Here is a 16,508-nt window from a genome sequence, read left to right on the forward strand (position 1 = left end):
ATGGGAAAAGAGAAGGGAGAGGAGATAGTGTTATTTTTTAAAAAATCTTTCAGTTTTGTTTTTGGAATATCAGAGTGTTTGATTATTTCCAATAGAATAATATATGAGACTTAAAAAAAAAAAGACTAGAAGAGAATTTTATAAATAGAATCATATGATAATGTCTAACATACTTAAAACTATCACCAAACCTACTTTGTCTTTGAGCTCAGCACGATTCTTTAGAGCAAAGGTACATGTATTTACCTACATTCCAGGTCTAACATGCACATTGTCTTTAAAAATAAAAACCTCATAATCATCCATTTCTGCACCTGTGTATTAGTTTATGTCAGCATGACGATTAATAAACATGTACCAACGCAGAAGTAGCTACTGTTTGGCAGACTAACATATTTCACAAACTTGCTATTGATTAATGAACATTTACATTCAAAGCTATGCAGTTTAGTAGTGTTCTTTTTTTAAGCATTTTTGGAGAAGTTAGATATTCCTTTCAGTAAAATCATAGAGCATAAAAAGAAAATCGCAAAATATGTGCAAACACAGTTTTCTGTGCACTGACTCTGATATTCTTCGAACTTCATCACTGGAATCTTCATCATCGCTGTATCCCAAAGTAGAGTCACTGTCAGTATCTGAATAATCCATAGCAAGGGTTTACATGGACTGTTCTTGTTTTGAAGCAATTCTCTAGTGTCTCATTCCTGCTAGAGAACTCTATAGTGCATTGATCTATCTCCGGGAACAGACAGAGTGTATGAGGCCAAAGTAGAACATAGTTCACACAAAGTAACTGTTCCAGTAGGGGCTCTCCCTTTTCAGCTCTAAAGCAACGTGACTGGTGTCATCAGAGTCCAAGAACTCCCTCAGTGCCAGCCTTGATGGAAACTGACACTACTCCAATTGCTTGTGAGTTGACAGCAACCCATGGGTCAGAGCCCTTCATTCTCAGTCAAGTGCAGAGGCAAGGTCCACAGTTTAGTTTCTGCCAAAATAAATCCTTTTCATCTCAAAACCGAAGGCAATCTTACTACAACACATAGGATATTCAGAACTGATAGGCTATGACAAGCACCAAAGAGCCACTTAAAATGAAATTAGACTCTCAGTTAATTATGAACTCAAATGGCAGAGTATGTGACAAACTCAACCATGCTCTTTGAAAGTTTGGTTCCAGAGCAGATAAAAAAACAAAAAACCAAAACTGAATCAAGTCATTCACTGATTATTTTTTATTGAGTAATGAAGTTATTCCAATATGATTTATAATTCCCACATTCTAACAGAACAGATATACTAAGAGTAAAATGAATTAATATATATAAGTAAACACATGTCTTCTAACCAAGACCAGCATAGAGTAAGAAAACAATAAATGCTAACTATCATCATCATTGCCATCATCACTTTAAGATCCTCTGACATCTAGAAAGCATGGTACTCCTTTGCATATAGTTTCTCTCATAAAAATTTCCTTTCCTAAATTTCTATAATAAATCAGACTCCCAACTGTTATCTGATGCTACCTTCTCAGGACTTTTTTTCTGAATCAACTTCCTTGGTTCATTAGAATATGGGTGTCTCTCTAAAATTCTCTCCTGGCCTTCTTTTTGATTGCTCTAACTTTTATTATGGAAATCTCAGATAGTCCTATGTCATCAGCTCTTAGTTTTCTATTAATGATTTCATTTCTAAATTTACCTTTCTCCTACTGGACACCTTTGTCTGAAAGTTCCCTTGTAATCTCTAGTGCAAACCTAACTCATTTTCTTTTAACCTCAAAATGACTGTTTTCCTTGGGCTCCCTATCTTGGTAAATTACATCACCATTCTTTCGTTTACCTAGGCTCAAAAGATCAGACTCATTGTTTTATGGCCCTTTCTCCATCACTGCATATGACTAACTACATTTGTTCTATCTTTGCATTATCTACTGGGTCCATCCTTCCTTTGCATTCTCATAGCCTCTGATTTACTTTGGGCTATCACCATCTCTACCCTGGAATGCTGGTCTGGCCTGATAACTCATCTCCTTGCTACCACTCACTCCCTCTTCAATTTTTTTTTTTTTCTTTCTAGGGCCACACCTGTGACACATGGAAGTTCCCAGGCTAGTAGCTGAATCAGAGCTACAGCTGCCAGCCTACAGCCACAGCCACAGCCATGCCAGATCCAAACCACATCTTCGATCTACGCCATACTTCACAGCAATTTTGGGTCCTTAACCCACTGAGCAGGGCCAGGAATTGAACCCGCATCCTCGTGGATACCAGTTGGGTTCTTTACTGCTGAGCTACAATGGGAACTCCCATTTTCTCCCTCTTCTAATCCATATCTCACTTTGCTGCACATTTTCAAATGTAAAGCCAGTTGTCAACTCCTTGCAGGAGAATTTCAAAAGAAAAAAAAGAGATTCCTATGCTTTCCTTTAGAATTTGAGGCCCTTCCCTATCTCACTATTTGACCTTTCCAGGTGCTATACAGACTATCCTCTACTGCATTTGCAAAAAGCTACAGTTTCCTTAAAATATGCCGGCTATTATCTCCCTGTCTGAGCACATGCAGATGGCTCTCTTCCTGTTCAAATTTTCATCCATGCAAACTTCCATGATCTTTCAATACCTTTTGTTTTGTTTTGTTTTGTTTTTTGTCTTTTTTAGGGCAGCACCTGTGGCATGGTGAGGTTCCCAGGCTAGGGGTCAAATTGGAGCTGTAGCCACCAGCCTACACCACAGCCACAGCAACAAAGGATCCATGCTGTGTTTGCGACCTACACCACAGCTCAAGGCAATGCCGGAGGATCCTCAATCCACTGAGCGAGGCCAGTGATCTAACCCACATCTTCATGGATACTAGTCGGGTTCATTAACTGCTGAGCCATGATGGGAACTCCTTCAATATCTTTTTAAAGGTAAAAATTCCACATAAGAATTTGTCTAGATATTAATTTCAGAAAAAATATTTATAATTAAATAAACAAAAAAGAAAGAAAATAGAAAAATACTACTTGCCAGGAGATAACTACGGTTAACACCTTGGTGAATATGCTTCAAAGAGTTTATTTCTTAAGTAGTCACATGTCTCATGAATATATAATATTAATATAATTAATCGACATTTATTTTTATTTTATTTTATTTTATTTTATTTTATTTTTTTTTTGTCTTTTTGCTATTTCTTGGGCCGCTCACGCGGCATATGGAGGTTCCCAGGCCAGGGGTCCAATCGGAGCTGTAGCCACCGGCCTACGCCAGAGGCACAGCAACGCGGGATCCGAGCCGCCTCTGCAACCTACACCACAGCTCACGGCAACGCTGGATCGTTAACCCACTGAGCAAGGGCAGGGACCGAACCCGCAACCTCATGGGTCCCAGTCGGATTCGTTAACCACTGCGCCACGGGGAACTCCGACATTTATTTTTAAAGTATTTACTGAGGGCTGTTATATTCTGAATGTCTCAACCCTATGGTCTGGTGGGGACAGAAGATAAATTAGTATGCAAATTTGAACATGCTGATCAAAGAGCATGCAGAGATATACTAGAGTGGATGTCATTTGGCAATTCAGAGGACAACCAGCCTTTTTGAGGACATGAAAAATTAACACCCCCCCCCACCACAAATGGAGTTAGCAAGATGAGTCACGAGACATAGTTTCAAGGAAACAAAATATATGCAATAGCCCCGAGGTAGGAAATAGCTTACTGTAAAACAGAGAAAGCTGAATTCAGGGATTGAGAAAAAGAAGGCAGGGACAGGAGAAACCAGAAAGAACGGCAGGGGCCATTTATTTGGATCCTGTAGGCTAGTCCAAGCATATACTTTTCAAAAGAGATTGACTAAGTGAAGCTTATTTTCTCTACCATTTTAATAAAAAGCATAGAAATTAGTTGGAGAGCTCAAACTTAGAGAAAACAATTTATATGAAATAAAGTATCAAGGAAATAATTTTAGGTTAATAATTTTAAAATACCAGTATCCTTTCCACTTATTAAAGTAAATGTTACTGAATGGAAATAAACATATAATATATATATATATATATAATTAAAGTATAGTTGATGATGTTGTGCCAATAAATATATATATTAAATAATATATCTAAACAGAAAGTATGATCGCTGCCCTTTAGAACCTTACAATGTAAAATATAGGATAATGAAAAAAACAAATGCATAAACATCAATGTATTATCATGGATATTTATCAACTCATAATGAACATAGACTTGAACTTAAACTAGATACACTTTCTAGTTCACCCAAGGCAGTCATTTGTGTGTCATCAATAATAGGGATTCATGACATGACCCTCAAAGAGGATGTTTCTCCAGGCAGAACAATTTTAAGTGTTACCCAATAAGTAATTCCAAAGTTCATTCTTCCTAGTAATATAAGTAGATATTTTCATTCACTGTATTAACTTCCTGAGAGAATACAAATCCTTTTGTATTCACCCATGGAAGGTCACAATAAATACAGTGATTTGGATGAATTCAGTTTTAGATGAATTGTCTTAGGTTTAATCAATCAACATTACAAAGTGTTCACACTCCACACAATGTCACAACATCTAGCTCTCCAGGCACCTGTAAAAGGGGGACCTCCAAACTCTATTCTTCTAAGAGTGGGCAACCCAAGAGTCTAGGAATTTGGAAGAATTCAGTCTTCATTTTCCTTTTTCATATTATTTCTGCTGGGTTGATGGCACAAAGAATTTTTGTTGTGATTTATGAACTCTGTATTCTATGCCATGAACTACAGAAATTGCTGTTTTTGTAGGTTAAAATGGCCAATTATTGGCAATTTCATATTCAACCTAATTCAACCTAATACATAGAATTAATGAGGACAGGGACAGAAAGGTAATTGCAGAGGGATGAACATTGCTATTTCTTTTCTGTTGTGCTCCCTTTGTGACATGAGCTAAAATGACATTCAATGGTAATCCATACCACATCCATATTTCCGTATGTGAATACATGGATTCCTCTGAATGTTGACGCAACTGGTGGCTTCTGCTCTTCCATCTAGTCATTAAAGATAATTCTCTGCATGCTCCATTATAACTAGGATGATAAATAACCACAGAAGAAATTCTGAGTCCTAGTTTTTTGTTATTGTTGTTGCTAGAATACAAAAGGTATTTCCTTTGTGCTCTGGCTTCAGATATTAAACTCTTTGGTAAAGTCTTACAAATTTAAAAAATGGCTCCCCAGAGTGTGTTTTATGGAGAGAAAGAAGAGCCTGTTCTCATTTATTTCTAGTTATTTATTTTATTAGTTGTTTAGAAGTGCAGATTTAGATGTTACATTGCCATTGTTTTATTAGGGGCCTATTTGGTCTACTTCTGAATGATTTATAGATATTTTCATTTAAGAAGAAAAAATAAGAAAGAATTTTACTCTGCTACAATTTAAAAAAAAAAATCAAACCTGGAGTGCAAGATAATAGATGTACTTTTCACTTATTTAAATCAAATACTTTCTTAACTCTATGCTTCCCTTTCTTCGAACCATATTTCATAATATAATCTGGATTATGATAAATCCAATGATTGTTTTTTTCTTTTCAGATAGTGATGTATGTATTTTTGTAATGTAATTGGCCAAACAAAGTTTGAGTTCAATAGAAGATATTAATAGACACGTTATTCCATGGGTGTTTCCTGGGTCATGCATACTTTCAAGAATAAAATAAGGCATCGATATTTTCCTTTTACTTTGTTTCTTCCGTTATTCCACAAAGCTGAAAAATGATTCTTCAATTTTTCCTATTTTTAAAGTAGAGGAAAAAACATATTTGTATGATGACTGGAAATGATGCATTAGTAAACTTTAACTGATGCATGTTTGAAATGAACGTTAATTTCCTTGGTCACACATTTCAAAGGATGGTTACCTTTAAAAGGTACCTTTAAGCCAGGAGTGTGTCCTTTCCTGTAAAGAATTCTGGACAACATGCCAGAAGAGTGTCTGCTATTTCTTGTCCTATTGCCAATTTAGTGGGTGACCTTAAGAAAATGTCCCATTCTCCGTTTCATTTTTCATGTATGAAATGATAATTGAAATCACTGCTCTTTAATTAGTTTTACCAACATGGATACTTTTTAAAAGTTCTAATTGCCATGGTTTTCAATGCTCCTGAGACTATCCCAAATCCATGGATATTTCTTTAGGTAAAAAGAGAGTATTATAAGCCTGAAATTGTGATTTACCATCTGAGTAGGGAAGTGCATATCATGACATAGATTTTCACGTTAATATTTTTTATCTGTGATTAAAAATGTATTTTACATAGAAATCAGACATGCTCATCTGAAATAATAGAATCTCACGATCAAGAGTCAAGTACTACATAATAAATGTTTATAAGATTATATTTTGATTTTTAAAAATTATATTGAGTAAAAAGTGCTAAAGTCAAACCATTACTTACAATCAAAACACCTACAGTTGGCAGTGGTTAGCAAAAGCAAACAGGGTATTGAATTTATTGACCATATATATATATATACACACACACACATCAATTCTTACAAAAAATTTGATAATTAGGCTTTCCATATCTGCACAGCACCTGTGGTCCTCTGATTTAAATTATATATATGTTATATATATACACACACACATACACATATATATATACACACACATACATAAATATAAATATATACACACATACATATATATATAATGGTTTTAAAAGACTTCAAAATATTATACAGTTTAGTTTGAATATCTAAATATTTGAAATTATTTTAATAGTTGAGTTTTTGTGAGTCATTAAGAATATTAAAAAACACCTCCTCAATTAAAAAAATGAGCAAATGTTATGGATAGTTCATAGACAAGGAAGAAAAATCTTTTAAACATAAGAAAATATGCCACATCTTACTCAGAGTGAGATAAATTAAAATGCTACTACTGGTAGAAAAATAATCAAGTATACCCTTTGTAGACAATTCAGCTTTATGTAATAATTCAGCACTATTTTAAAAATATTTTTCTTGCAATTACTTATCCTACATATGTATTTACAATTTGTGGAAATAATGACATTAAAAGGATGTTATTACAGCATTGTGAATAATAATGTTGCAATAATCTACCAATGTGGAATTGATTAAATAAAATTTTCTACAGTAATGCAAGAGAATATTTTATAAAATTAAAAGAACTGAAAAAAGCCTGTATGAATATGATCTCCAGGATCTCTTAAATGAAAAGACTATCGTGCAGAACCATGTGGTTATGCTTTCAATCATGTAAAATACATACACACACACACACAAATAAGCATATAATGAAATGTATGGATTATTTTAAGATGCATTAGAAAAAAATAATTACATCCAGGGAAGAGAAGGTATAATTAAAGGATAGAGAAAAGAGGAAAATTACTTTTGTAGCTTTTTAATTTTATACTATGTACTTTAATTACCTGTTATAAAATCAATATTTTTAAAAGTAAACACATGAAATAATAAAAATTGACTCTTACAACCAATCTCTGAGTGGGGAGGCTGGTGGGGTCTTTTACTTTCTTGGAAGGTTCTTGTCTGTATTGACTGCATGGTTAGCTAGTCTCCATCCTTAAGCCACCACTCAGTCCTCACCCCAAGGCATTCCAATTTAGCAGAGCTAGAGCTAACCTAGGCTGGCCCAGTCTGATCACCCTAAAGAGATACCAGCTTCATAGATGGAGCAAGTAAAAACACTAGACACAGTATCCTCCAGTGTCACTTACAGCCCTGCCTTTTGTCCTGTTTTCTCTGGCAGAAAGTATAGGGACTAGATGACAAACTAAGGAAAGTATTTTTTTGAGCAGGGACATCTGCTTAGCACCCTTTACCACTGTTAGGTTGGCATTTTGGATCTCTTAAAAGGTTAGGTTACCAATTCTATTTGAATATAGAAAGCATTTCATATAGATATCCATATATACTCACATTTAATTTGTATATTTAATATTGCTTTGAGATTGTATTTTCAGTATTAGTAATTGGGAAATAAATTTTCTATTATGAGTTTTCATAATTTATTACTATCTTTATTATAGCATATGTAATCTCAACAGATTCTATTCATTCTTGTTTATCTACTGATCAACCATCATAACTGTCATGCCTATACTATTAATCTAGAAAGTTCCTCGAGGATTAAAGTTGTCTCTTTATAGTGTTTAAGTACCTCTGTTGTACATGCTTTCAAAGCACAATCAAGTGTTTCAGATCACATTGATGAAATTTTCTACTATGGCTTATTCTCTAATCTGAAAACTGCGTGAATTAATAAAAACGGCTTCTTGGTGAATACAGAAAATAATGTCATTCATTCATAAATCAAGAATTCATTCATTCCAGATTTAACAAATAAAAACAGGGCATCCAATTTAATTTGAATTTCAGGTAAACAATTTTTTTTTTTTGGTAAGAGTGTCCTATGTAGTAATATACTTGTAATAAAAATAAATATTTATAGTTTACCTGAAATTTGAATTTCAGGTAAACAATTTTTTTTTGTAAGAGTGTCCTATGTAGTAATATACTTGTAGTAAAAAAAAAATTTATAGTTTACCTGAAATTCGAATTTAATCTTGTATTTTATCTGGTAACCTTAAGTAAGTTTCTGAATACAGACTCTGAGCAAAGTACTGTCCTAGGTACCAGGTATATAGAGCAAAAACCTTGTCTCCAAGAGTTTACAATCTAGTAGGAAAGAAAGACTATTGATATTTATAATGCAGTGTGATCAGAGTATCAGGTGCGAACAGAGTGACACAGAATCACAAGGGAATATTCCAACCCTGACTTGGAGATGGAGTTGGGGAAGAGAATGGATTGATGGTGGAGAGGATCATGGGAAGCTATCTGAACAGGGGATGCCTCAGATAAGAACAAATGTGCATGTAGAAATTTGTCAGCAGGGAAAGAGAAGTGGTTTTCTTACAAGGAATGGTCTGTGGAAAAGCATAAGAAAATATTGTTTATAGGGAACAGCAATTAATTCATAATGGTTGAAATCCTGGAAGCAAAAAGTAGAGAAATGAGGCTCTCAGGGTTGGGACAGGAGAAACTATAAGTGGCTGCATATTAACTATATACATGTCCTTAAAAATTTACCACATTGCTTTACCACATTGGTTAAATATTTAGATAAAGTTAATGGTGACAATGTTAGTACCACCAAGAAGTGTTTGTTGATTCAAACCACAGAGTGGCTCTTTTTCTTATTCCCTCTACTCAATATGCCCATGATACTTCAAGTTTTCATGACGGTAACTAATGGGTACTGTATGTTTGGAAAATGATTCTTCAGTTGTATTTTGTTTCTGGGTACTGCAGAACTGACTGTGCATCTGCTCTATATTTCACCTACTATCCTCAATTCAGAGTCACTGCTCCATGAAAGCTGAGCCACTTGGTACACTGAGTATTGCCTTTACTGTTAGCAAACAATCCTTAATTGAGCACCTGCTGTGGTAAGAGCACTAGGGAGGTAGGTAGCAAGAGCCATGAACTGTATGTCTGAAAGTCCTGAGGCATACATAGAAACAGAGTTAGGTCAACTTTAAGATGGCTGTAGCACAACTGAAATTGACCCAAAATGTTAGCTTCATGGGTACTTGGGAGAACCAATCATTACTGAGTGCTTCTCTGAGCCAGGTATTTCCTGCTTAAAAGTGAAATCTCAATAATACAATCATATGGGGTCAGAAAACTATGCCCCTGAACCAAAACCAGGCAGTAACCAGTTTCTGTGCAGCTTCAAGGTATGACTTGTTTTTATATTGTTAAAAGGTTGTAAAAGGAAAAAAACAAAAAACAAAAACAAAGAATATGCGACAGAGACCATATGTGATATGGGAGGTCTAGAACTTTTGCCATCTGGCTCTTTATAGAAAAAGGTTGCCTACTCCTAAATAAATGAAGAAACTGAAGCTTAGAGAGATTCAAAGAACTGCCTGGAGTCACACAGTTAAAAAGTGACAGATCTGGACCTTAAATCAGATTTATCTGTTCCCAATGTATATGTCCCAGCCACCAATTGTGTTATCTTCCTGAACTTAAAAATACCTATCCTTGCCAGTCCTATAAAGTTTTGAATTTCTGAAGTTCTGAAGATCAATAGGTATTATTCTGCAGACTGTATTTTCCTTGACCATCCTAACAGAGTAATAAAATAAACATGAACTCACTTTCACCTCACCCCAAGTCCATTGCTGTATAAAAACTGCCCTGCCACTCCCTTCCATTATGGTGATTTTATGCATCAATATCCTGAGGGCAGACAATCTAATCAGGCCCGAGTACTTAATTAATATTTTCTGGGCTGTAACAAAAATGGAATTTACACTGCAATCAATTACTTAGCAAGTCAACAATAACTTTGCAGATTTTAGCTACATCTAAAATGGCTCAAAAGAATGTGCTCGATAAATAGTCTGTTGTTTAATAAAACATCATTCCATTTGATAGATTTCTAAAGATCACACAGCAAATAACCTGCTAATAATGTCTTAATGAAACATTTAATATTCTTAATTACGGTACAGAGTGGCTTTAATTAGGTGCAGCTACAATACAGGCTGGCAAATATCAGTTGCTATATTCAGCCTTAATCACAAAATTGAGAAGCTGATCTTATCTCACTTTCAGACATTCACAGCTAGTATTTGATCTGCAGAGCAGAACACAGTCACTTAGTTATCACCCTAGCAGATACGTGTTGTATTATTTTGTTTATTCTGCCTCCAAGATTGTGGGTTGATATCTTATATCAACAAAGCAGCCAAATATGCTTTCCCAATTCAAAGTACATTTAAAAGGTTAGTTGTATTCTTTCCTCCCTCTCTCCTTTATTTTCTTCTTTCTATCCGTCCACCTGTACATCCAATTGCTGTGTCTAAAACGTGTAAGAAACCATGTTATACACTATAGCAAATAGAGTGATGTATAATTCATAGCTCTTACTTGCAAGAAATTTGTAGTTTAATAAAGGCAAATATGAGAGGTTGGAAACAAACTTTTATTTCATACAAATGATAGATTAGCAACTATGCAAATAATTTTATTTAACAATACATAATATTTATTGAGTGATCATCATATGCCAATTTCTGCGATTAGGGATTTACACTTCAGAACTTCATTTCACAACAATGCTGTAATTTGTTACTACTATACTTTTCCAGTTGGACAGATGAAAAAGCTAAGGTACATAGAGATTAAGCAATTCCTCCAAGGCCATAAAGCTGATGAATGACAGAGAAGAGATTCAAATCCAGAGAGTCTGACCACAGGTACCACATGATATACTTCTTCTATCACAAATTATCATATTTGATCCTCCCAATAATCCTATAATACAAATATTTTTGTGTCTTCTCAGAGCACCATCGTCACAATTCTCTAATAATGTCTCTTACTCCATGCCCACCTAGGTGAACATCTGATGACCCTTTTCTTTGCCTCTAGGTACTTATTCTCATAGGTGCTTGGATATGGCTGCTTGGACATAAGTGGCCAAAGCCAGGAGGCTATGTCTGACCCTGAACAAACTGGCCAATCAGATTCTGTTTATGGGGAAACTGAAAACCAAGGACACTTGTAACTGAGAATAAGTGGGAGCTCCAGCTAAGTAATCTCTACCATATGGATAAGAGAACATAGGTCTGCAACAAGAAAGAGTGAGAGATGTTCATAGAATAGCTGAGATCAGAGGGAGCATCCTACTTGTTTCGAATAGATTTCTTGGCTCTTCTTTATGGTTCTGAGGAGGTCCAAAGAAGCCTAGGTCCATAAGATAGCTCCTTATCCCTTCAATATGGTCACTTTTTGAGTAATACTAGGAAGAGTATGTTACTTTGTTACTTAAAATTAAAAGAATATCAATTACACATTTGAGCCACATGCTTATATCCATATATGAGTTGGGGGAAATTGAAATTCCAGAAGCTTACATGAGAAGCACAAAAATAATTATAATATGAGGTGGGGAGGAATATAAATCCCATATGCTGAGTATACATGAAGCATTCTGGAAGGAAAGAAAGAAACAACATGTAGGTAGAAACTTCAGAAATGGCTATATAAAAGAAGAGACCTTAACATGGACTTAAAACACTGACAGAATTTGGTTTTGTAACAAGAAGAGTGTTATAAATAGAGGAGATGGCATGAATGATGGAGTGTGTTAAGAGTTCAACTTCACTGGAACCAAGCCGGGTTGAGGGCATTTGGAAAAGTCAGCCAGAATGGGAGGCTGGGGCAGATCATATAGCAAGCATTGAATATGACGTTGTGACATGCCTATATTCTAATTATTTATGTAAGGGCATTGGGTGACATGATCGTAAGCCTTAAGGAAATTCTGGTAGCAATGTAAAGTAGGATTGTAAGAAGAAACAAAATAAGGAAAGACCACATTTCTTAGAAATTCAATGAGAAGCCAAAAAGAGTTTGAAGATATAACTTCTTAAGATTCATGATCTCTTCGTTAAACAGGTATACATTCTGCCTTGATAGAGCTACTATCAACATCTATCCCCCAAAGCCAAAAAGACCCCCGCAACAAAGCATAAAATAATGTGGATAATAATATAGGTATATGGCCACCAATACCAAAAATGCTGAAATTATACATTCTTGCCTGTGTCATAGATCATTCTTTTCCCTGGAGGGGTTAGCATTAGGTTTGAGTTTAGTTTTCTCATCCGTAATATGTGTATCTAGGCAGAGGGCAGGTTAAAAGGCAAATTCAGAGAGGCCAGATAATTATAATAAAATGTAATTATAACTAAAATGAAATATTCAATGGTATAGACAGGAACAGAGGAGAGCAATTGATGCCATCTAGTTGGGAACACTTTAGGTGCAACCTTCCTAGAACTTACAGCTGAGTTGGGTCTTAAAGAATAGAGTTAGACAGGGAAGGCCAGGTGGTAAGGTGTGGAGTAGGATGGGAAGAGGGCAGGCATTTTAAGCAGAAAGGATCCTCTGAGGTAAACAGTAGAGAAACTACAAACACTTCTGTGTTTTTGGAGCAGTAAAGTAAGTCAGGGAGATATCAGGCTGGAGAGTAAGCCAGAAGCCAGATTACAGAGGCACTTAGAGAGAGATCCAAACTATTTCACATGAGACATAATGAGTGAACTCTCAAATAACATTGCACAAGTGTCTCCAGGAAACTTTTTGGCATGGAGGCATTTCACCTTGATCCTCAAGAACAAACTATTTATATCTAGAGAGAGCCTAATATTAGGATTAAAACACTCCCATTGACATACACAAAAGAGATCATCTGTCAGCAACTAGCTTCCTGAATTATGTTTAAAATTTCTCTTAGCGTCAAAGCAATAGGGTGTTTAAAACATGAATAAATACCATCCTTGCTAAGAGATTTTATTAAGGATAGAAAAACATGAAAAATACGACACACTCACTCTTCTCTCTCTCTATACACACACACACACACACACACACACATACCATCTTTTGTTATCTACAAACCCTATAATCCTGTATGGGTATCAACAAAGGCTGTCATTACACTAAGGAAACTATTGCTAAAACAAAGCTAGTATAATAGCTGACATTTTTGTGCACATACTAGGCGCTGTGTATGTGCTCTAAATGAATTGTCTAAGGAAGAGGTATCTGAAATCACTTCCCCCAAATATTTTCCCTACCACTCTTTCCCTCCTTCCACCTGCAATGTCTGATATTGTACAATAGAAAGAGTATAGGCATTTTCAGTTCTGGACTCTACTATCTATCTTTATATAAATTACTAAACCTTACAGGACCTCAGTTTTCCTGTCTGTAAAAATGGGACTATAATATCTATATCGTAGGGTGATAAAGATTCCATGAGATAAAAAAAGACCTCTGGCACAATTCCAGCACTTGTTGGCCTTAGTGCAGATTTCTTGCCCAAACTTGCTTAGGTACCTTTTTGGTCCAATGGAACACACTTTCTTTGAGCACCTGCCTTTCCTAAGTAATTCAGCTTTCACAAGAAGACTGTGATCCTCCCTACCTCCAGAACATGCAGTTCTGCATATAATTAGTCTCATAAGTAGCAACATTGCAGCTACCGTGGGCTGATTACTGCAGGATGGCTCCAGCAATGTAGGTACATCATGCTCCTTTTGAGCAATCTGTCTGTTCATATTTTACTGCCTCTTTGCATTTTTGCTGGGGAGCTCACTTTTAAACTACAGCCCACTTTTAAAAAGCATTTTGGACCTCCCAGAACAGACTGTGCTTCAGGTTTCATTCTCTTTTCTATCTGCTTCCTAACCCCACACATGCCATTTTTTCTTTTGCCCCAATTTCTCAGTATGTTATTCTAAGATTATTGATCTTTCTTCCTTCCACTTTCCATATCTTTCTAAAATAGAAAACAGAAACCCTACGTGAGATGGGCAGATTCTCAACATATTACATAAATAAGGCTCTGCCAAATAGGCATCTTCAACCCCAAACCAGGTCCTCTAAAAGCTGTTTAGCACCACCTTTGTGGTCAACACACGGCATATCATGACCATGATCTTCGCTCCCAAGGTACTTGACAAAGGTACTAAGAAGTGAGTGGTGCTTGGGTACCAGATAGAACCAGAGGAGAGAAGGAACTACCATCAAAAGCCAAGTGAGGCCCTTTAGCACTGCAGTATATGACCAATATAGGGGCATTGTGTCATTGTTATTGTTCTTGTTGTTGCTTTAAGACTACATAAAATCTTTTTTGGGGGTGGGGGTGGCAAGGCCTTTTATATCTAAGTAAATGACAGGTGTTCATTAACTTCTTTTCTTCAGATGACCAGAAGGTCAAATCATATATTTTCCTGGTCAAGAAAGTAAAATTGGAAAAATAAGCTGATTGTATCCTTATTAGGTTTGATGGAAACATTTTTAGAATCTACAGTTGCCCTATTAGGAAAATAGTGGTGTGGGAGAAAAAAAAAAGTGTATCCAAACTTCATGTTAAGGAACATAAGCAGTTTCTAGAATCAGCCTAATACAGCTCTAAAATTCTTGACTCTGTTCCCAGCCACTTGCTCTGTGGGATCTGTGATGACTCATTATAAGGTTGCACCAAATACTCATAAAATTATCCTTCTTAATCAAAATACAAAATTTCACTTTAGATACCTTTAGTATCTATTATAGCTATTATAATAGCTATCTGAGAAGAAAGTTACATTGATGTATTATGTACACTTTTAAAAGCCCTAATAAAAAACTCTAATCCGTAGAATGGACTAGTTCCAGACTTTAAATTTAGGGCAATATAGCGAACACAATCAGAAGAAAGGTACTTTTGCCCTGCTTATTTATAGTATACTAAAAGAGAAACGATTGGCTACCTCGTGCATGACAAAGCAAAATATGATCCACTAGGGCAGTGATATTTGGACCGACTCTTGAGCAAACCACATCTAGGCATCTCTGCCAGGTCATTGTTTGAAGATAGACCAAGGATAATGGGTGCTCCTTTGCCATCCTGGTGGACATCAGCAGAGGGTCAGACAGAGATCTCTGAAAACTCATGTACATACTCAAAATCTCACAAAGGTATTTTACCAGCTGTCATAGAGACTGCACCTCTGTGGCTTTCTTGGCATAATTTCTTTTTGCCAATGGATGTTTTAACATCTAAAAGATTTGAGTTCAAAAAGAAAGATGGCATGTAGGAAGGAATACATATAAAAGCAGAAAGCTGAACTCAACATTTGTGTTATTCCTCCTACTAGTTCTGGGATATTGGGCTGGCGTTCCACCTCTCGGAACCTGCACCTCCGCTCTGTAAAATGAAGATAATACATACCAATATTTAGTTGGTGTGCATGCGAGCTGCAGCTGCAGACCTATATCACAGTGATGGAGATGTGGGATCCTTAACCCACTGAATGAAGTCAGGGAACAAACCCACAGCCTCTTTTGTTTGTCTTTTTAGAGCTGCACCTGTGGGCATAGCATATGGAAGTTCCCAGTCTAGGGGTCGAATCAGAGCTGTAGGTGTTCACCTACGCTATAGCCATAGCAATTCCAGATCCAAGCCCAGTCTGTGACCTATTCCACAGCTCATGGCCACACGGATGGGTTGGATCCTTAACCCACTGAGCAACGCCAGGGATTGCACCCACACCCTCATGGATACTAGTCAGGTTCCTAACCTTCTGAGCCACAATGGAAATTTCTATGTCGGGTTCTTAACCTGTGGAGCCACAAATGGGGAACTCTTAATTTTTAAAAAATGGAAATGCTCTAAAATAACACTGCAGCCCAAACATATGCAACAACGAGATAGATTCATGATATAGCGTGGAAATGTAATCTTTTTGTGACACATTTTTACTATGTTAATATAGTCTGGGTGATTTCTGCCAGCCATACACTATTTCATATGGCAAATCATATTTTCTATTTTACTGATGGTTTCCAAGCCGGATTAAGCAAAAAGTAGAATTTGAGAACTGACAAATAACACCCAAAGGCAA

At 36.0% G+C, this 16,508-nt stretch overlaps 1 protein-coding gene across 4 annotated transcripts in view; it reads right to left on the reverse strand.

Moving 5' to 3' along the window:
- Positions 1 to 16,508, reverse strand: part of PRKG1 (protein kinase cGMP-dependent 1) — a 1,234,647-nt gene that overhangs the window by 154,465 nt on the left and 1,063,674 nt on the right. Inside the window, exon 1 of one of the 4 annotated variants that reach the window (XM_084993225.1) lies at positions 566 to 757. Within the exon in view, the coding sequence (XP_084849351.1) occupies positions 566 to 651 (86 nt within the window). The 5' untranslated portion in view covers positions 652 to 757. 4 annotated transcript variants of the gene reach the window in all.

The sequence above is a fragment of the Sus scrofa genome, chromosome 14 (genome assembly GCF_054392235.1).
Source record: "Sus scrofa isolate SSC_HxYL_T2T_F1_AM1 chromosome 14, Sscrofa_HxYL_maternal_Yorkshire_Landrace_v2.0, whole genome shotgun sequence".
Taxonomy (NCBI): domain Eukaryota; kingdom Metazoa; phylum Chordata; class Mammalia; order Artiodactyla; family Suidae; genus Sus; species Sus scrofa.